General features: G+C 34.5%; 1 protein-coding gene across 34 annotated transcripts in view; it reads left to right on the plus strand.

Moving 5' to 3' along the window:
• The window catches only part of Clasp2 (cytoplasmic linker associated protein 2), a 184,432-nt gene that overhangs the window by 62,323 nt on the left and 99,085 nt on the right, over positions 1–23,024 (plus strand). For all 34 annotated transcript variants that reach the window (XM_010629655.3, XM_033757049.1, XM_033757050.1 and 31 more), the window contains 4 exons: positions 8,897–8,976; positions 15,589–15,681; positions 18,116–18,261; positions 21,902–22,037. In XM_010629655.3, the coding sequence (XP_010627957.1) occupies positions 8,897–8,976; positions 15,589–15,681; positions 18,116–18,261; positions 21,902–22,037 (455 nt within the window). The remainder of the gene's footprint in view (positions 1–8,896; positions 8,977–15,588; positions 15,682–18,115; positions 18,262–21,901; positions 22,038–23,024) is intronic.

Raw genomic sequence — 23,024 nt, forward strand, 5'->3', positions numbered from 1 at the left:
TTATTATTATTATTATTATATTTTTTGATACCGGGGATTGAACTCGGGTCCTTGCGCTTTCAAGGCAGGCCACCGAACCACTGAGCTAAATCCCCAGCCCTTGTCATACAGCTTGCCAATGTATGTGCAATGATGTTCTGGAAAGGGACATCAAAGGAAAGTGAGACTACCGTTACTGGGAAAGCACAGTGGATGAGTGGAGGTTTAAAACCAATTTGTTTCTTAGTAATGGAAAAAATTCAGACATATAATTTGATTGTTTTAAATACAAAGGTCATGTTCATTGTTAAATCAAACAGAGTTAAAAATAAACTTTGTGGAAATATGAGGCAGAAGGATAGTGAGGGTTGAGGGAGTTCAAAACCAGCCCTACCACATAGTAGCACCCTGTCTCAGAAACCCAAACAAAAAAAACAAAATGAAAATATCCTTTAATAATATTTTGCCTCTCTAGGGCCGGGGATTTAGCTCAGTGGTTCTGGTGTCTGCTTTGCAAACATAGGGACCCAAGTTCGATCCCTGGTACCCCCCCAATTTTTTTGCCTCTCTAATCTCATCAACCTGAGTCAGCCAATGTTAAGTTTGATATGTATCCTTGTACATGGTATTACTCCATGTTAATTATGTACATACTCAAATTAGATCTTTTCCACATTAAGTATACTAGTAAATATCTTTAAATATGCTTTTTATCCATCACAAATGGAAATTACTGCATCCTTTTAATAGAGCTATAGTTATCTCAGTCTGTTTTTTACTGCTATAATAGAATGGTTGAGACTGAGTAATTCATAGAGAAAAGAGGTTTGTTTTTTTACAGTTCTGGAGTCTTGGAAGTCCAGTATCAAGGTGCTGGCATCTGAGGTACTTCCTGCTGCATCCTGACATGGCAAATGCCCTGTCTCTCTCATCTTACAAAGCTACTAATCTCATCATAGAGACCCATTCTCAGGACTCGTAACACTAATGACCTCCCAAAGGCTCTGCCTTTAAATATGATCAACAATAATTTAGGTACAATAAAAAGTTTCTAACACATGAAATTAGGGGAACACATTCAAACCCTAACAACTTATTCCACATTACTGATGTACCCTGATTTAATAAGCTATTTTCCTATTTATGTCATTTGGGATATTTGCGACTTTATGTCAGTACAAAGAATGCAGACCTCTACATATTTTGACATTCTGGTGTTTCTGTTCTATAGAAGATTCCTTTAAATGGAGTTACTTAATTAAAGGTTGTATGTATTTTAAATTAAAGATTTGTCTTCTCCAAGATTTGGATATAACATTCTCATTAATTATTGCCATTTTTATAGGTAAAAATGACATTTCTTTCTTTTGATTTGCATTTTTCCATCTGTGTATCCCTGTGGCCAATGGCTAGCAAATATTTTCTAAAGGCTTTTTGTCTGCTCTACTCTTGTAATCTCTGGGAAATGTCAGTGAACAAAAACAAGACCATGCAGGGCAAGATGCCACATGTCCTGTAATCCTAGCGCTAGGGAGGCTGAGGCAGGAGGATCAGCACAAGTTCCAGGCTACCCTGGGGTATATAGTGAGTTCAAGGCCAGACAGGACTATACAGTGACCCTGTCTCAAAAACAAAAAAGCAGACAAACAAACAAACCCACAATCACCCTGCCCTTCTGGAGTTTATTTTCTACTAAGGTTCAGAATGTTTTAATCCATTAATAGGAATTAGTATAGCCTCTTCTGTGGATTATGTGCTGTTTTGTCTTCTTATCAACTTATTAGAATTTATAAAAATATTAAGCCTTTTTAAAAATTAAAAGTTATAAATATTTCCTCATTTTCTCCTGTTTATGGCATTTTTGTATCATATTTCTAAATTTTTTATCAAAATATATATAATATCCTTTTTGATGTCTGAATTGCTGTCTTGAATAAGGTCTTGTTCAGTCTCAAGATTATAAAAGATAGTCTCATTTATTCTAAAAAAATAATTTATACATATTTGGTATATTGGAATTTTTTTGTATAATTATAGATTCATTGTAATTCATTTCTTAATGGATAGCCAGTTCCATCTGTATAATTAAACATTCCTTACTCTATTGAAATACTACCTTATATATTTTGGGTTTTTTTGTTTTATTTTTGGGTGTGTGTGTGTGTGTGTGTGTGTGTGTGTGAGTGTATGTGTCTGGTACCCAGGATAGAACTCAGCACCTTGTGTTTATGAGGCAGGCGTGACACCACTGAGCTAAATCCCCAGCCTGGGTTTTTATGTTTTTTGAGACAGTGCCTTGCTTTGTAGTTTACACTGGCCTTGAACTCACTATGTATCCTAGGCTGGCCTTGAGCTCACAGTGATCCTCCTGCCTCAGCCTCCCAAATGCTGGGATTACAGATGTACCCTATATATATTGGCCAGTCTGGAGTTTCTTTTTTCCTGATCTGATTGTATTTGTGCCAGCTTTATAGTGAGTGGTTTCCCATATTTTTTATTATGATGAAGAATATAATAAACATTCATCACTTATATTTATAATCAGTGTTTCTCGTGTTTATTTTAATTCTCTGCCTCTATAGATATATTCTCACACATATTCTTTAAAAATAAATATCCCAGGAAAGTAAAAAGAATCCAGATGTGTTATATACATGTAACAACTCCTCATGATGAATGTGATCATTATGTACTGCAAGCTTGTACTAATAAAAAAATTAAATTAAATGTATAAAGGTTTTACTGAAAAAAATCTTTAAAAAATCTCACCCATTGGAAAGTAAATACCAGATATCATGATATTTTACCCCTGGATGTTTAAAATGCACCTCCCATGATTTAAAAGGCATGCTCCATTATAACCAGTAGGCTGTTATCATATGCAAGAAAGCTATAGTATTATCTATAAACGTCCCATTATCAGCTTTTGTCTCCATGGTATTGTTTTGAAGAGTATGGATCTGTCTGACTTGTAATGCTATTACTTAACTTGTTCCTGTAGCACCAATATTTTCTTTTCTTTCTTTCTTTTGTACCAGGGATTGAACTCAAGACCTTGGGTTTACAAGGCAGGCAATGGAACCTCTGAGCTAAATCCCCAGCCCAGTATTTTCTGTAAATTCATCCTATCTTATATGCTTTTCTCCCCTTAAGTACTTTATTTCTGTATTCAAATTTCCTCAGTGTCCTAAGAATTTTTGTAGCTCTTATTAAAAAAAGAATGGATTAAAAAAAAGAATAGATTTATTCTCTCTTGGAGAGTTGAGTGATTTAATGATTCTCAGATAGTTCTGTTCTTTTAAAATTTCTTCCAGCCTTCAGCCAGCTGTCTTTATATCTTCCATCTCTATTCTGAATTTCTGACATTCTAATTTACCTGTTCTTTCATATCTATACTTGCCATTTAATTATGTTGAAGTATTGTGTTGCAGTCCTTTTCTTCTTAGTCACTGGGATTTTTTGTTTCTTTTTGAAGCAGTTACTTTTATCAGCTGAAGTCCTTTTAATACTTATTTTCTTTTCTTCTTATTGTAGACTAGTATAGATCTTATATTATTCATTCTGTTTCTGATAATATATTGAATTTTCCTGGTCCGCAAGTAACATGTGATTCTAAGAGCCCAGGATGCAAAGGCTTTCTCAGTTTCTTAGTTTAAGATTGCCCTCTTCTTTTGGTATATAGAAGTTCAGCTTATTTACTAAATGTTTAAAGATGCTTTCTACTTTTGAATCTGAGATAATCATCTTATTTCAGTAGAGCCTTTATCTTTTGTTTCTTCCTTTATCCACCAAGATTCCAAGGAGTAATTTCCCCTTCTTAGTGTGACTTAACTCTGGTCCTGTGGGTATATTAAACAACTACCAATATCTCTTCTTTTATATAAGTACCTCTGATTTCTTCTTTCCATTGAGGGCTCTGCAGTGACATTGCTGGTCCTGGATTTATATTTTCTTCATTTATTTGTGAATTGAATTTTTAAAGTGTTATTCATCTCTTAGTTATAATCATAGACTGTGGGTGATTTTATTTGTTCTTTTTGGTCTCTGGGTTTGGGGAATATTTGTGTGAAATTGTGTTTTGAATCTGGATGCTTTTATCTTGAATCAGATGAATATGATATTCATGGGAATCAGAATATCTACTGTAAGTTTTAATACATTTTGGTCAGTTGGTCTATCTCTGCATTGAAACCTAATTATCGTATTATGTTAGCTTTGTAATTCTATGTAGCCTAACCTCTCTGTTCTTCTGGAGTATTTCAACAATTGTTGGTCTGTTGCTCTTCCAAATAATTGTAGAATCTTAAAAATTACTTTGGAGGCCTGATTATTATTGTACTATGGGAAGACTGAACATCTCTATGATACATCTTTCTGTTCATGAATATAAAATATTTCTCCATTTATTTTAGTACTGTTTGCATTAAAATTTATTATTTTTCCCAATTTTTTTGCTTTAGCTTTTAATTAGTTTATTCTTAGATACCTCAAAATATGAGTTACTGTTTCTTTAAACTTTAAAAAGTAATACAAACTTTTAATTTAGAACTATTTTATATTCACAGAACATTTCACATTTTATGTTTTCTCTGATTAATATTGTACATTTGTATGTTATATTTATTATAAATAATGAATTGATACACCTTATTAACTAAAGTCCACAAGGAATAATATTAAGATATCACTATTATCTGTATATTTTATTAAGATCCCCTTGTGTTTTCCTACAGTCCTCTTTCTGTCCTAGGACCCTTCCCAGGATACTAGACTTAAAAGTTTGGTTTGGCTGCAAAAATTTTCCAGACTTTCCTTAGTTTTATTGTTTTTGACAGTTTTGACAACTATTGTACTGGTCAGGTATTTTGTAAAATGCCCCTGATTTGGTATTTGTCTGGTTTTTTTTCCCAGTATTAGACAATTATGTGTTTTATATTTTTTCCATAATGAGAAAATTATTATATGCAAGTAAGACCACAGAAGTACAGTTTTCATCAACTATATCAATAATATCTACTACCAACATAACTTCTCAGGTTGATGTTGACTTGGATCTGTGGTAGGCTTTCCCCATGGGAGGGCTACTCATCCCCTGGCTCTATGTGGTTTGCTTTCAAGGAGGTCACTGCTTCAGCCCATTCTTGAGAAATAGAGAACTGTGTTGTTTCTCACTGAGGACAGAAGGTCTACAGACAGCACTCAAAAATCTACTTAAGGGCAGATTAGTCACTTTCCACGGTTTATTTATCGGATCATTTGTTTGTGTCATATGGTCTTTGTGGATATTTATTTCATGCTTGGGTTATAATGCAACATTATATAATTTTGTTTTCAAATTGTTTCTGTTTTCATTAGTGAAATCTTTTCAGCTTAATTTTGTGTCACTTAGATAAACTCATCATTTCTTTTCTCTTTGTTCTTCTTTATTTTCTCTGACTGTCAAATATTCCAAGATCACGTTTTATATTTTGTGTCCTACCGATAGTTGATAGGCTTTTTATCTTGTTTGCATAAAAACATTGCTAAACCCAGTATATATTCCAGTTAGAATGTTTTCTTTTTACTTTTTTGGCTTCAATTTTGGGGTAATGCAGGATGACATTAGTAGTAATTTAAGAAAGCTGAACAGTCTGAACAGAAAGTATCTTAGATACTTTCTAAGCATTATATAAGCAGACCAGGAAGTCAGCTGCTACTCCTCCCAGACAAAATATACAAGCTAGAAATTTGCAGTTAAACATCTATATTTGGATTATATATTCCCTCTATAAAGGTAACATAGAAGTCTTCAAAAGTGATACCAATCATAACTGAGACATCCCTCTTGAAATGCCTCAATACTCCTTTGTATTTGTTCCTTTGCCACTGAATTCTTTACCAGGTAACTGTTCACAACTGTCACCTCTGATCTTGAGAAATGGAAATTCAGCCTTTGTTTTACTCACCCTTGATGCTAAAGGCTTCTCAAAACTGTTTTTACTGTTATTCAGCTTACTTCTGCCTGTTCCCTGAGAGAGTGACTGGTGAAGTATGTTTTTCAATTTAAAGTTTTTAATTTTGTTGCCAATGCAAATGAAGTTGATTTTTATATATTGATTTTATATACAGCCACCTTTATGTTTAATATTTAATGATTTACTATGTATCATTTTGGGACTTTTTTCATTGATAAACATTGTATATATTTGTATGTACAATATTTTTTGAAATTCATATATATTGTGAAATTGAGTTAACATGTACTGTCTCGCATACCACATTTTTGTGATATCACTATTTTCTTCATATACTTATTAGCAACTCTTAGAACATAGTGATTCTTTAAGGTATGAATGAGGTGGATTGGAGTCATCTGTTCGGGTCATACAGGCTCTTACCAAATTGTCACATTTGAGATGGCCACAGGGCTATATTAAATATTTATGCCTTTTTTTTTGTACTGGGGATTGAACTCAGGACCTTGCACTTGAGAGGCAGGCAGCAGCACAACTGAGCTAAATCCCCGGCGTAATATTAAATATTTATTATAGCCTTTGTCTCTATTAGCTTCTGTGTAACTTGTAAAAGCTATTTAATTTCTGTTCTTTCCTCCCTCCCTCATTAGTTTATTTGGCCTCATTGATAGGACAGAACTCAATTTTTGTTACAATGAATTGTAATTTTTCAGTCAGTCTCCCCTATTTATGTTCTTAGTGACAACTTTTTTGGGGCCTTACTTAGAATTTACTCGTATGTTCTGCCTTCCCTTGATTCTTGACGTTATGTTTGTGGCTGGCAGGCTAGACTGTTTTGGAGTTGGTGTTGTGTTCTGTGTAGGATGTCTTTTGTAACTACATGTACTGTAGTAACTCTTCGAACTGAGCTCCTGGTAGCTTTTCCTTTTCTCTGTGAAAGTTTCCTATCTTCTGCAGTTCCTAAAGATGTTGACTGTGTCTATTCCTGCACAAGTCTCTTTCACCAGCTGAGACTATACTTCCTAGGAGTCAGTTGTTCTTAAATATACCTGTGGTTACTCTTGTTTTTACCAAGTAAGTTGTGAAAAACAGCATTATAAGTGAGGAATATATCAATGTAGAAATAAGTTGTTTTCATGAAAACTGTTGAATATTTAGGAACCATTTGGTATGACCAGATCTGTAAAGAAATTTCTGTCAAGTGGCTTGGCAAGACAACTGTGAAAGAGTGAAGAAAAACTATAACCTGGCCTCTGCACTCTGAATAAGAAGGGCTTGTACTTAAAAAAAAAAAAAAAAGCCCACCTGCCTCGCAAGTGCAGGGTTCCCAATTCAATTCCCAGTACACCCTCTACCCCCCTACCCGCCCCCCCCTCGTATCCACAAATCAAAAGGTTTGCAAATTAATGTACATTTTAAGTTTAGGTAAGCTATTATGTTTGTGTATCTGATCTTTTGTTTCTTGATTATAAATTTTTAGTTGGTCAGCTGTTAAGACTGATTTGATAGGGTAAAGTTCATAGTACTTTTGTTTCATGGGATGTTTTTTAATATTAAAAATAACTGATTTATTATTATATTTGAATTTTCTGGAGCAAGTGTGCATTATTTATCCTTTTAGTTTATTACATTTATCGCCATTACTTTTAATTTGCAGCTTTTTGACTTTGTTACGCTCCTCTGCAGCCCATCTCTTGTTGCTGTTAAAAGTCACTGAGATCTATAAAAGTTTGTGTCTGTTTTGTTAAGATGAGGAACTTCTCACACAGCTTTGGAAGTTCTAAGTACTTTGTACTTGATGATGTTAATTTTTTCAGTCTACTTTAGAAGTATTAATATTTCCTTTGGTGATAATTGTGGAAATGTTTTAAATTTTTTAATTTGAAAGGCTTAATTTGAAAATATTGATGGATTAAGAATGTGAAAACTCTAAAATGTGGAAGTAACAATTATATGAAGCAGCTACCACCTCTGTGAATGAACATTTCAGAGGCCTAGAGCAGGGATCTCCTAAAGCTGTGGGACTCAAAGGAATGTTTAAGTAGCTATCTGGCACTGATGTCTCTGATATGTACGATGACCTGATTTAGTGAGTCAGAAAACTGCAAAGCAGAATTAGTGCTGTTGTGGAATGAGTGGTCTGCCAGAGTTGCTAGAATTTTACTGACAAGAACAGGAAGCAGTCAAGAAGGAACAGATTCACTTTTCCTTCAGCTGCTCCTTCCTCCGACCCCCTCTAGTGACAGAGCATAACAGGAAATCATTAGAATCAACAGTGAAATAAAGGTTTTGTGAATACTAATCCCAGCATCTCAAAGAAGAGTTAGATGTTGGAGCTGAAAGACAAGAGTTAATTACTGTCTCTTAAATAACTGCTAACTATTAAGTTTAAGCTTGCTTTTTTTGGCTCAGTACCGGTGATTGAACCCAGGCCTGTCACACTGTGCTCCCAGAGTGGTAGATAATCCCTCTAGGAGCTCAGTGTAAAGGCCCAGCTTTACTTTTTTATTTCTATGTACATTGAAGAAAGATTTGTGTGTGTGATTAAATTTAATCTTGTGACTAACATTTCTTTCATATATATTTTTTGATATAACACCTGGATCCTTTGCTTGTCATCATGTATTGAAATTTAGGGTCATTTTAAGTTGCTGTTCAGCTTTTTAAATGTTTATCCTTTACTTGTATTTGTGTCTTACTAATAAATTGAATGTGGGGTTCAGGACCACTGTTCTTGTGGTTTGAGTTTTACTACCAGCTAGCCTATTTCCTTATAAAATAATCAATTTTTGACATGTACCTTGACTTTTCTGAGAGTTGGGGGCTGTATTTTTTAATGCTATAAGTTGATCCCTCAAAATCGTTCCTTTGTTCATATCAAAGGGATTAAATTTTTATATTGTTCTTCATGCTAAAACACTTAAAAATAAACCTTAGGAAATTAATTTCATTTTAATTATTAGGTGCTTCTAAAGAAGGAGGTGCTGGAGCAGTTGATGAAGATGATTTTATAAAAGCTTTTACAGATGTCCCTTCAATTCAGGTAAAGCTACCTGTAAAATAGCATTTCTGTGAATATTGCCAAGTGATATTATATTGCTAATTGTTATTCATATCATTTGTTTTGTCCCTTTTAAAAACTTATTTCCATAAATGACTACATAAAAGATATACTTGACTTGTTACCAGGCTGTTATCTGTTAGTAATTAGATTTTCAAGTGGTTTTTTTCAGTAAGGTTAAAATATAATAGATTCTGTATTACTAAATCACATTACATTTCAATAAAGTTTTAGTACAAATTCTTGAATTAGTGAGTTTTGAGCACAGAGAATGTTGGAGATTAGTTGACAGTAGAAATGTGAAAATCATTCACATAGAAGTAATTAAAGTAGAGTGGACATATCCAGAAAGTAGTAGTATTTCCATATCTTAAAAATCCAAATAAAAATTGTAGCATTATATCATTCCTAAACTTGAGTTTTTACTCAATTATTATTTAAAATTTCCACAGTGTAAATATTATTATTCTTTTTCATTCATTTGGATTGACCACAATTCATTTATCCTTTCTGTTAATGGATATTTAGTTGGTTTCTAACTTTTTACTATTCCATATCATGCTACAGTGAGTATTTTTGCACATATGTTCTGGATTACTTGTAAGAATTTCTTTAGAGTAGAAGCACAGGAGTAGAATTGGCATGAATATAATCTTTTAGCTTTACCAGATATTACTCTGTAGGATTATTGTACCAGTTAAAATTCCTACAAGAAAGGTATGATAATTCTCATTTCTTCACAAGTTTTTGCCATCACTTGATGTTAATCAGAATATTTTTTCAGTATGATGGGTGTGATTGCAGAATGTTCTTTTAAAAATATTTCACACACTTTATTTGCAAAGTACTTTCCACTGAATTATTTAGCTCTGAAAGGGAAAATTGTCTTTAAGCTATTTATGATCTTTAAAAGTTGTCAGAAAGCTTTTAAAATGTTGCTGATTTGAGTGTATTTTATACCTTTACTAAAATACATGTTTTAATATTTTAAGAAACTTACTTTTTAGATAACAGAGAAAACATGGACTCTCCCCACGCCTTTGTATTTAAGGGAAAGATCGGTGTTGTAGGAACAATTAGTAAACTTGGTTGGGCTTGAACATTTTCTTTGTTCAGTGTATGTTTATCGGAATGGTATCATCATAGTGTCCCTGAAGCCAACTGCTATTCATCCTTAACCTGTTTCACAATTACCTATCGAATCCTTGCAGCTGAACCTTCGACACCCGCCTGTGCCCTATCCCACCCCACCCGGGCTGCCTGTCCATCATGTGTTCTGTGCTTTGGATTTTGTCATTTGGGAACATCTGTTGCATCAGCATCATAAACTCCCTAAGTCTTTTTTTTTTTTTTAAGGGTTTTTAATGTCTTTGTCTTAATTAAAAACTGGTATTTGTTTTTGTAGCTCTTTAAAGGGGAGGCTATTCACTACTCTAGGCTCATGTGCCCTTAGGAATTAATAGTAGATTAAATGTGCTTGCTCTCCTCTTTATCACTTGTGACCGTTATTCTTACACTCTCTTAGGTGGGGTTCGTGCTCCCTGGCTAGCCTCTTCACTGCCATATACCAATCTGGACAATATTCCACAGATACCTGGATTTGATTCCCAGCTCTGCCACACTAGCTAACTTTGGCTGAATTAATCCTATGTACCTCAAAAATCTTCATCCTAAATTAGGAATTATTGGGATAATAATTGGGATTATTATGAGGGTTAAATATGACAGTTCAGAAGTGTGTGGTAAAGTACATGTTAGCTGTTACTGTCAGCATCCTAAATTTTGACACATTCTTAATGACTTTGTTTCTATTTGGATGACCCATCAGTTTCATGACCTCTTTTCTACCTTTACCTTATTCACTTAATAGTGGTGTCACCTATATATAATTGCTTTGTGTCCATTTGTATTATTTGAAACATTCTTTTACTGTCATGATCTCCACGCACTTCCCACATTTTCTGACTACTTTCACTATGGACATTAGGATCGTCAGTCCACTGTCTTTTACTCTTGATTTTTCACTCTTATTTCTGCTTCCCTTCTCATCTAAGCTTTGATCCTAGGGTTTCCTGTGGTAAAGTTGCATTAATCCATTAAAACTCCTTGATTTTTAAGTACCCATTTGGCAAAGCTATGGCTCTGGATGATTCTCAACATTGTGTGTGTGTGAGTTGTGTCCATTGCGCCCCCACCCCTTATAGCTCAGAAATGCATCCTTCTAGAGAAAGTCACATGTTAGGGCACATGAATTTTACTGGACTTCACATAAATAAAATGTGCCTTCAAGAGTGTGACATCCTTGATATGTTAAATTACCTGTATGTTTTCCACTGGTATCCGATGGGTTTCTTTGCAGCTATTAACTCAGCTCTCTCCTCTCAGTACATGACTTTGTCTTTAACTTTACTACATAAACTGTCACTGTGGATGGGCACATCATCTCTCTGCCTACATCCTTCCCCACTGTATGCTCCTGTCCTTTTGCTGTAGGAGCTTGGTGCTTCTCCAAAACGTGTTATTTCCTACTTTCTTAATACATTTGCACAAGTGATCATCTCATGGGTTCAGGAACCTCTTTTCTAGAACCTTCTCACTGTTTATTAAACATGGCTCAGTTTCTCAATTAAAAATAAATCTGAGTTGGGGTGCCCTTGCTTCAACACCCAGCACCACAAGAAATGAAATAATAATTTAAAAAACCCTAAGTGTGGTGGTTATAGCCCCAGCACTTGTGAAGGCTGAGGCAGGAGGATCACAAAATTTAAAAAGTTTTAAAATTTCTGGGTATATATCTCAGGGGTAGAGCATTCACAGGTTTAATCCCCGGTTCTTCCCCCTGCCAAGTTATACTGAACTCCTTATTTTCCAGTTACTGCTCTTTATTTTGATTTTCATGATCAGCCTTTCTAAAAGAGTTGTCTGCACTTGGTTTCTCCTTAACTGCATGCCGTTTACTTCAGCCCACTCTTCCAGCTTCTTCCTCCATTGAAACAGGTCTTGAGAAGACCATTCATCATTCTCACAGTTTCTAAAGCAATGGGTTTTACTGTGTTTTCTTGAGCTTTTAATAATATCTAGTGCTGTTGACTATGTCCACTGTGTTGTAATGAATATGATATGGTGTTCATTTTTTTCTCTCCTTCTTCCTCGTCCACTTCTGGTTCATATATTATCTACATCCTTCTCTGCTTGGCCAGTGAGTATTAGAATTTCTTAAGGATTACCTCTAGGCCTTGCCTTCTCTCCATTTTCTTCCTAAGTCACATTTAAATCTATGGCTTCACGTCCCACTTTATATAGATAACATCCAGATTATCTCCCAGTCATACCTCTCCTGAACATCGGAAAATTTATCTACTATGATTATTTGCTTGACATCTGGTTTTTGGTACTTTACCATTTGAAACTCAACCTGTCTGAAATTGGAATCATAATCTCCCCTGGGGAGAAAAGCAAAAACGTATTCTAGTATTGCTTTGGGGATGAGGAATAAATCCGGAGGCTCTCTACCACTGAGCTACATCTCCAGCCCACCCCCTTTTTTTTCCATTTTTAAAAATTTTATGATAGTGTCTAAGTTGCTAAATTGCCCAGGCTGGGCTTGAATTTGCAGTCCCTCCTGCTTTGTCTCCTTAAGTACTGGGATTAGAGGCATATGCCACTACACCCTGCTCTACTATTCTTTAAGCAAAAAACCATTACTTAATCCATTAGAAAAATTAGAAACCTAGGAATTATTCTATTACAACTACTTCCTAATTTAGTAATCTTCAAACTTCTTTTGCTTTGTATACCCCCCCAAAATGTTTAAAAAGTTATATACCCCTTACTAGGATGTTTTTGAGTTGACCCTCTTATTGGTAGAAGAGAAATCTTGCCTTATATTCCAGGGCAACATGTTATAATACGATTAGGAGTAAGGGGTGTGTCCTTTTCTGGAAAATGGCAGAAAGGGTATTTTGAAGGGAAGATTGGAGGCAGGAAAGAGCTAGTTCAGAAGCTTCCGGGAGCCCTGCCTCTTCAGCCTTATCTTATGCTTTTATCCTTTGTCTTTGTCTCTTTCCCTCTCCCCCCTCAATTTAATAGCTTTTGAAAGTGAAAGGTGGTGTACGCAGGAGTGTTTGATGAAGGACTATCACCAGGACTTTGTTTAATTCCACCTTTCATTTCTTAGTCCTCTATGTCGTCACTTATGGTTACAAACAGGGCTCATAGCTGTTTTCAGACTCAACTCCTTCACTATCATCTGCTTCTGTAGAACATGTGGGTTTCATTTTAATTAAGCAGATTTAGGTCACATGCTATCTTAGTTACTTTTCTTGTTGCTGAGACAGAATACCTGATACCCAAAGTTAAAGGAGGAAAAGTTTATTTGGCTTACAGTTCATAGAAGTTTCATTCTGTGATTGGCTGGCTGCAAGGCCAGACAGAGGAAGATGGTAAAGGAGAAATAGTTCATTGCTGGCAGAAGGGAGCAAAGCAAGCAAGGGTGGTCCAAAGCTCTTTCTATCCCTTGTATCTTATCCAGGCTACTTAAGGAGGGTGGCATGCACACCCTTACTGCTAGTGCCCTTGATCCATGCATGGCACCATGAATCAATCATAGTATCACACATTTTAGATCCAGCCATCTCTGAAAAAGCCCCACCTATGACTGCATGAGGCTGTGGAGGGCATCTAGACACAAGCCGTAACACATGCCCACCTCTGAACCTCAGCTGTGGTACAGCGATGCTGTACACTACTTCTCTTAGACCCTGGGTCTTAGTAATCTTCAAACTTCTTTTGCTTTGTATACCCCCCCAAAATGTTTAAAAAGTTATATACCCCTTACTAGGATGTTTTTGAGTTGACCCTCTTATTGGTAGAAGAGAAATCTTGCCTTATATTCCAGGGCAACATGTTATAATACGATTAGGAGTAAGGGGTGTGTCCTTTTCTGGAAAATGGCAGAAAGGGTATTTTGAAGGGAAGATTGGAGGCAGGAAAGAGCTAGTTCAGAAGCTTCCGGGAGCCCTGCCTCTTCAGCCTTATCTTATGCTTTTATCCTTTGTCTTTGTCTCTTTCCCTCTCCCCCCTCAATTTAATAGCTTTTGAAAGTGAAAGGTGGTGTACGCAGGAGTGTTTGATGAAGGACTATCACCAGGACTTTGTTTAATTCCACCTTTCATTTCTTAGTCCTCTATGTCGTCACTTATGGTTACAAACAGGGCTCATAGCTGTTTTCAGACTCAACTCCTTCACTATCATCTGCTTCTGTAGAACATGTGGGTTTCATTTTAATTAAGCAGATTTAGGTCACATGCTATCTTAGTTACTTTTCTTGTTGCTGAGACAGAATACCTGATACCCAAAGTTAAAGGAGGAAAAGTTTATTTGGCTTACAGTTCATAGAAGTTTCATTCTGTGATTGGCTGGCTGCAAGGCCAGACAGAGGAAGATGGTAAAGGAGAAATAGTTCATTGCTGGCAGAAGGGAGCAAAGCAAGCAAGGGTGGTCCAAAGCTCTTTCTATCCCTTGTATCTTATCCAGGCTACTTAAGGAGGGTGGCATGCACACCCTTACTGCTAGTGCCCTTGATCCATGCATGGCACCATGAATCAATCATAGTATCACACATTTTAGATCCAGCCATCTCTGAAAAAGCCCCACCTATGACTGCATGAGGCTGTGGAGGGCATCTAGACACAAGCCGTAACACATGCCCACCTCTGAACCTCAGCTGTGGTACAGCGATGCTGTACACTACTTCTCTTAGACCCTGGGTCGTTGTCTCTTTTTCTTTTTTCCTTTGCACTCTATATTCCTGTACTGCAGACTTTTAGTTTCTGCTGGTCAAAGAGCCATTCCTTGCACATGGTATTTACTCTTCAGGGAAAGCAAATGTTTTTCCTCTTTGTATAATAATATCCTGTTCATCCTTTAGCTCTCAGCTGCAGCTTTACTGACTAGATCTACCCTCTAAGACCCAATATATGCATTCATTCTTTCTTGTAGTACTATTTTTTATATTTTTATATTCTATGTCATTTAATTAAGTTTTTAAAATCTATAAGTGCACTATAAGGTCCATAAGTCTGTGACAAAAATTTTTATGTCTGTTTTTGCTTACCGTAGTCTCCCAAATGCCTAGCACAGTATTATCTCTGTTATTTGAATATTTCTTAAATGAAAGATAAATGGTATATAGCTAGCTATTTAGCAAATAGTTGACTCCAGAGAAACCAAAGCATGTAGCTACTCTGACAAGTCTATCGTGACAGAGGACAGAAAAAGAAAACTAACTTTCAATATTTGCTCTTCTCAATATTGTATAATAAGTATTTGAATGGAGTTTTTGAGGCCTATTTTTATTCTTGCACATTTGTATCTTGTTTTTAAATTTCAAAGCTTTTTAAGAGTATATTTGAAATTTTCATGGAGGAGAAAAGCATTTTATTTTTTTGTCCATAATATATTCTTCATTTTTAAAAATGATGCCTAGAGTGAGAAATACTTTATCGTACAAAAGATTATTTTAAACATTAGGGCATAATTTTGATGTTGTTTTGAGCAAGAAATATTGTTATAATTATGAATCTTTTCTTTAAGATATATTCTAGTCGAGAACTTGAAGAAACCTTAAATAAAATCAGGGAAATTTTGTCAGATGACAAACATGACTGGGATCAGCGTGCCAATGCAGTAAGTTTTTATTTTTCTTATCTCCTTTCTTTTTTTTTAGTGTTTCTCAAAAAAATACAGAAATTCAGTAGTAATACTATGTGGTATTCATTCACTAATAAAATAGTCTGATAGGCATTATTTCTCTCACACTGAGATAATGGGCATTTTCTGTTTTAGGGTCAATTTTTCTTTATTTTGCCGTTCGCGTGGTGCCTGTCTCACCCTTTTGGTAGCCTTTCCACTTGTTAAGGAAAGTTTAAGCTTCAGAGGACCTTAGCCTCCCTATGTAATTACATAGTTGCTTTTTAGCATCCTCCTCAAATCATAGATTTACCAGTAAAACAGTTCACTTTTCATAGAATCTCATAAAATTGACATAATTTCACAAGAGTCCATCTCCATTTTTCTCACTTTTTCTTTCTCATGAATGGGATGAATATTTTCTACTCATGATTTTAAAAAACAGGCTAAGAATGTTTTATTTACCCTAAGTTACTTAAAGAAAATATTTGATAAAATGAGAACCAAGACCTGTCACGTAAAAGGTACAAGATCCGAATAATGATTGTAACTGTACTGTATACCTAAAATGTACCAGTAAACTCAATTAAATATATTTGATAAAATTTTAAGTAATATTTGTATTTACAGCACTATATATTTTAAGTTTTTCAGATTTGTCAAATTTACATTAAAAAATTGCTTATGTTAAATGAGTACCTCAGAGTTTGTTTGCAAGAAGGCAGAGAAAGGTTTTTGTTTGAAAAGCCCCTACTACACTGTAGCTTCTAGTGTGGTCAGTCATAAAAATCTCCATTTTGATGGATGAAATCAAATAGGGTATTTTTGACAGACATGCTTTTGTGACACTGTGTACATAAGATCATTTTTTCGTCTTTATCTTAGGAATCTTAAAATGTTTGACAATATTTTTAATAGAAAAATAAATGACACCAGATTTGTTAAATATATTTCATATTCTTCAGTTCTGAAACAAGTCTAGAGTGTATTCTTTTCTGTGTATATGTACTCAAACAAATGATAAAATCAGCACAATTCTTCCTCTCTGACCCATTTTATAAAAATGAGATCATATGAGATATCTTACTTAGTAACTTGCTTTTTTCACATAAAAAACATGCATATTCAGCACACCTGGTATAGATATCAGTTATGTAATCATTGTTCAGATATTTATTGAATGTAGACCAGTATGTGCATATGTTCCTTAGCTCAGTATGTGTACAGGTAATTTATTAAACCATTTTCTATTTGATGAATTTATAGTTGCTTTTATTTCTTTTCATTTTAACAATGTTGTAATAAGTGCACTTGCATACATTTGTAACAGTAGTGTTTTATAGGTTAGATTTTAAGGTATAGGTTGTTGGGTAAAGAGTAGGTACAATTTTATTTTAGTAGATGCTACCAAAATATTTTGAACAAAGGTCTTAGTCATTTATGAACTTATTTGCATTTTTTTGAGAACATGTTTTCTGTCTAGTACTGTATTCTGTCCAGTTTGTAAAATGGTTTGCCCTTCTCATAGGAGGAAATAAGGTGTTTTTCTTATAATTTGGATGTGCCTATCACTAGCATGGCTTTTACATTCACATCTTTAGTCCATCTGATTTAATTTTAAAGATATATTTTTAAAGTCTAGAAAATCTGAGTTAAATGTGGATTATATATAATAATGGATGGCCGTGTTAAACCTAGTTTCTGAATATGCTTGAGCATAGATTTGCACCTGTATCTCTTTTGACAGATTTAATTTATTGTATATGCATATTGTGTTTATTTAACTAAGATGTTTTATTTGGAAACATTTAGCAATTACATTTCTTAAAAGTATACCTTTAGCATTACATTTTAGTATATAATTTAGATGTGTGTGTGTGTGTATGGGACAAAGCTAGAGTGAACCATTTTCTTCACAAAGTGTAGTAACATTAGCATATAGACACGATGACGCTTGAAAGTTGGTCATTTTGATGTTGTGCTTTTGCTTACAATAAAAGTAAAAGTACAAAACTTATTTTGCGATAGAGTTTCTAGAATTGGCCCTTTTAAAATTAGGCTCCCTTAGTAGATAGTGGTAATGACTATTCATTGTGAATGTACTTAATGCCAGTAGAGTGTATATCTTAATCTGATTAAATGGTAAATTTTATGTTTTTCATCATAATTTCAAAGACTGTCTCAAAACTTGAACTCATGTATACATTATATATATTTATAGCTATAAATGTCTCTTCTTCCTCAGAAAGTTTTTGGTTTATGTATTTATTTATGATACATTTAATGCTACTAAAATATTTTAATATAACTGTATAAACATAATAAAATATAAATGTCTTATTTTTAAAAATTTGAATATGATTTTTAGGTTGTGTTCTTTTCTTTTTCATTGCACCTTTTTTGTCAGTAATGAATATTCTCTTTATGTTAGCTTAAGAAAATTCGGTCGCTGCTCGTTGCTGGAGCTGCACAGTACGATTGCTTTTTCCAACATTTACGCTTGTTGGATGGAGCACTTAAACTATCAGCTAAGGATCTTAGGTCCCAAGTGGTTCGAGAAGCTTGCATTACTGTAGCGTAAGTATATTCCTTTTGTGATAAAAATTTTTTATGAATGAAAGTAGTAGTCATCAATTCAGTGCTTGCTTAAGTGGTAGAAGGATAACCCCAAAAAAGCACATGTATATTCCAAAAATTGTTTTTCTTATATATAAAGATTTGTCTGATTATAAAACTTTATATAACTTTATATTTTATTTTTATTTATTTATTGTTTTGGTACTGGGGATCAAACTCAGGTCCTTGTGCTTGTGAGGCAGGTGGCAGAACTACTGAGCTAAATGCCTGGCCCAATTTATAACTTTATACCAGCCTTAAAATGTGTTTATATGTCTAAGCCAGTGATGGCAAACCTTTTAGCACTTTTTTTTTTTTTTTTTTGTACTGGGGATCAAACTCAGGACTTTGCTCTTGCTAGGCAGGCACAGTGCCACTGAGCTAAATCCCTGGGCTCCTTTTAGCACTTTTAATGATAAAAAGAGCACACTGCAGCATGTATACCATAGGTTCGCCATCTGGTATAAGTCTTCTGGTGGATTTTTGATCAACTCTATCAGTATAGGAAGAAAATGATTGGATTTGGAAACTGACTATATTCACTTTTCTCGTTACTAAGTGGTTTTTACTCTTTTTCTGATATTTTAGCAAATTATTCTGGAATTGTAACATGCATCAGTAACTTTTAAAAATCTAAGTATTTATAGTCTTCTACAATGTAAGAATGGTAAAATACCTAAATTCCATTTACTAGTAGCCCCGACCTAAATTCTACTGTTGTATATGTTCTTATTTAAGTATTCTTTTGAAGATAAGGAACAGCTATCTTCTGAGAAAAATGAAGGGTACCTATTACCAGTATTTCTAATTACTGTAGTATTGTATTGGATGTTCTGAGTCAGAACAGAAAAGGGTAAGCATGATAAAATCTGTGAAGATTTTGAGGAGCAGAACTTCCATTATTAGCAGATGATGTAGTTACCCATGCAGAAAACCACAAGGGAATCTACAGATTATTTATTATAATAAAGGGACTTTAGCATAGTTGCTAGGTATAAGTCAGTATGCCAGAATGATCAAGTAGCTCTAGAAACAAAAATGTTTAAAATGTAACCTTGAAAAATATATTTAAATATGACCAGAAAACTGGACAAAATATGTGAAATGACAAATGCCACACAATGTGCTGTGCAAGTGAGTTGAGCAGTATGGTCAGCACAGCATTAACCTGGTAGCACTATAGACCATGGGGGAAACGGGGCAACCTAAGCAGAGCAAGGCAGTCTTACTGAGTTAGGTACACAGAGACTGGAATTTCAGCAGGCTGAGATGACCATAATCTCAAATACAGAATACTGGAAAAAAGAGAGATGCATAGAAAAAGAGCTATAGAAATCTGTTTGATCCCATGAATCTCACTTTCTAGTATATGAAAGGTATAACTCCCTGAGGAGGGGAAAGAACCACTGCTTGGGAGATACAAAGTATACAATTCCCAGAGCTCATTTTGGGCTGAGAGAGGTTCTAGATCCGACTGTTCAAAATGGAGAAACCTTGGCCATGGCATACAGTGGAGACCCCAGAAAGGACATCACGTAGGAATAATACTAAACCAGTTTTGAAGTAGTAAGACTACTCTAGACTTCATACTTCTCACAACAGACTTATAAAAATCAAGTTGATTCCCAGGTATATTTAGTGCCTGCCAGAACAGAGTTCACACTGTAAAGAACACAACAGCCTTCAGGCACAGGTGACACATGCCTGTTTTTTACTTGAGATTCCTTTTTTGCCTATGAATCAGGACCTGAGAAAACCAACTTTATAACTGAACATTAGAAAACAAGTCTGAGTGTGAGAAACTCCCTGAATCAAGAACCTGGATTTTTGGAGCTAACTCTATTCCAACCATGTATTTTAAATAAAATACTATGTAAATATTTTGAAATGGACCAATACTGCAAGCATTGTCAGTACTGTGATTGCAGCATCCTTTGTGTGCTTGTGTGTGCGTGTGTGTGCACACCTCTGTTTAAAACAGGGTCTCAGCTATGTAGTAATTCAAGCTGGTCTTGAATTCACTATGTTGCCCAGGGTGGCCTCAAACTCGTGGCAATCTTCCTGCCTCAGGCTCTCAATTGCTGTTATTACAGACATACTCCACTACTTCCAGCTCTTCATAAATGTTTTAACTAAAATCATATAATTAAAGACTGAATTAATTGTTTAACTACAAATTTGTAAAGTGAAAATAGTTGTCCTTAAAATCACACAACTATCATATGATAGAATTATATTTTCATATGATAAATTATATTTTCAATCATGAATTGTGAAATCCTACTCGAGATATCAGGGAGTATTTGTAATAAGTAAAATGCCAAATTTCATCATTGGGGATAGCCTGTAAAAGAATGGTAAGAAGAAGGAAATATATAGTATTTCTTTCATTTTTTCCCACCATTAGAACTAATTAAAATAAATTTCTCAAGTTAATTCAGTGAAAGAATATTTTTAAAATATATAATTCTACACTGCAAGAGAAACCACCAACAGAGCTAAGAGACAACTCACAGTGTGGGAAAAAGATTTTACCAGCTGCTCCTCAGACAAAGGACTATTATCTAGAATATATAAAGAACTCAAAAAATAATCAGACCCCCCAGATATAATGACCTATTCAAAAATGGGCATCTGAAATGAACAGACATTTCTCAGACAAAGAAGTAAAAGCAGCAAAGACATATATGAAAAAATGTTCCACATCACTGGTCATTCGAGAGATGCAGATGAAAACAACACAGATTCCACCTCACCCCACAAAGAATGGCTGCTATCAAGGAATCAACCAATAATAAATGCTGGCAGGGTTGTGGGGAGAAAAGAACCCTTCTCCATTGTTGGTAGGAGTTCAGACTGGTGCAACCACTATGGAAATCAATATGGAGATACCTCAAAGAACTAGGATTGGAGGTCCCATTTGATCCAGCTATCCTTCTCCTGCATATCTTTCCAAAAGAATTAAAAGAATAATACCACAGTGATATATGCACACCTATGTTTATAGCAGCACAGTTTGTAATAGCTAAAGCTTGGAAACAACAGCCTAATTGCCCATCAGCTGGAGACTAGATAAAAAAGATGTGGTTTTTTAATATACAATGGAGTACTACTCAGCCATAAACTAAAGTCATTCATAGGAAAATGGATGCATATTGAGTCCATACTCTTAAGTAAAATAAATAGGACACATGTAAATACCAAATAGCTTCTCTAGTGTGAAAAGCTAGAAGTGTAAATAAGATTCAAATTGTATAATTGATAATGTGAAATTAGAAGAAACGGGCTAAAGGAGTAGGGGAAGTGGGAAGGGTAGGGAAAAGGGAAAAAGGGAAAAGAAAAAATATGAGAAAAGGGAAAAATGGAAATAGAGTCTTTGTACATAGGGAAAGGTGGAGGGGGTGAAGGGAGGGCAGGGGAATGGGGAAAAAATAAGAACCAAGATCTGTCATGTAAAGATACAAGATCCCAATGATGACTGTAACTACTATGTACCTAAAAAGTACCAATAAACTCATTGAAAATAAATAAATAAAATATATAGTTCTATCTATGTTTAATATTAAACTAGTAAAAATACTTTTTTTTTCTTTTTTTGTAGCCATCTTTCAACAGTTTTGGGAAACAAGTTTGACCATGGCGCTGAAGCTATTGTACCTACACTTTTTAATCTTGTCCCTAATAGTGCAAAAGTCATGGCAACTTCTGGATGTGCAGCAATCAGATTCATCATTCGGGTAGGTTTGCCTCCCTACCCTGCCTTTGATAGATTGAAATAAGTCATTTGTGTTTTTTAAACCCCAAAGGAAGAAATGCTTTTGGATTATTTTTCTGATAATAAAGCAGCATGATTATAGAGCATGTAAATAATACAGAAGATTACAAAACAAAAATGCTTTAATAAGAAATATATGTATTCATGTATGCATATATGTACATTGTACATGTGGATAATCACAGAAGTCCCAAACAGCGATAAAAGCAACAGGCAAAGTCCTGATATTTTTTATCGTATATATTTTGAGGATGCTTAGAATAGAGTCCAAAAAATAAATCTCTGTTGAATTTTGCTGTTTTGTAACTAATCACTCTGTCTATTTAGATTATTCTTTTCCAGATTGTACCTTTATAAATGTATTTGTCACACAATTTAAAAATGTATATTTTAACATATTCGTAATGTAAATGTTTTATGTAAATATTTATACATAGGTACTTTTTAGTGAGTTTTTTACTATTGTTATCTTAAAATATTTTTCTTATTTCCTATTTCTGTTCATTGTGCTTCTTACCCATTTCTTTCTTTTCTTTTCTTTTCTTTTTTTTTTTTTTTTTTTTTTTTTTTTTTTTTTTTTTGGTACTGGGGATCAAACTTAGGACCTTGCACTTGCAAGGCAGGCAGCGAAACCACTGAGCTAAATCCCTGTCCCCTCTTGTGTGTGTGTGTATGTGTGTGTGTGTAATTTAGAAATTCCTTATTCTTTGCCAATGTCAAGAATAAAAACCTTATTTACTCCTCCATTCCTTTTAAAAAATGTACATTTTACCTTATTTAGGTCATTTTCCCTCTTAACTGATGAGTTACATTTTAACAAAGCATATTTTCATTTTCACTAATTGGAGTTGTAGGGTTTTTTGATCCTGGGGATCGAACTTGGGTCCTTGCACTTGCAAGACAGGCAACGAAACCACTGAACTAAATCCCCAGCTCCCTCTTTCTATTT

This window comes from Fukomys damarensis, unplaced genomic scaffold (genome assembly GCF_012274545.1).
Source record: "Fukomys damarensis isolate Sample0158 unplaced genomic scaffold, DMR_v1.0_HiC HiC_scaffold_28, whole genome shotgun sequence".
Taxonomy (NCBI): domain Eukaryota; kingdom Metazoa; phylum Chordata; class Mammalia; order Rodentia; family Bathyergidae; genus Fukomys; species Fukomys damarensis.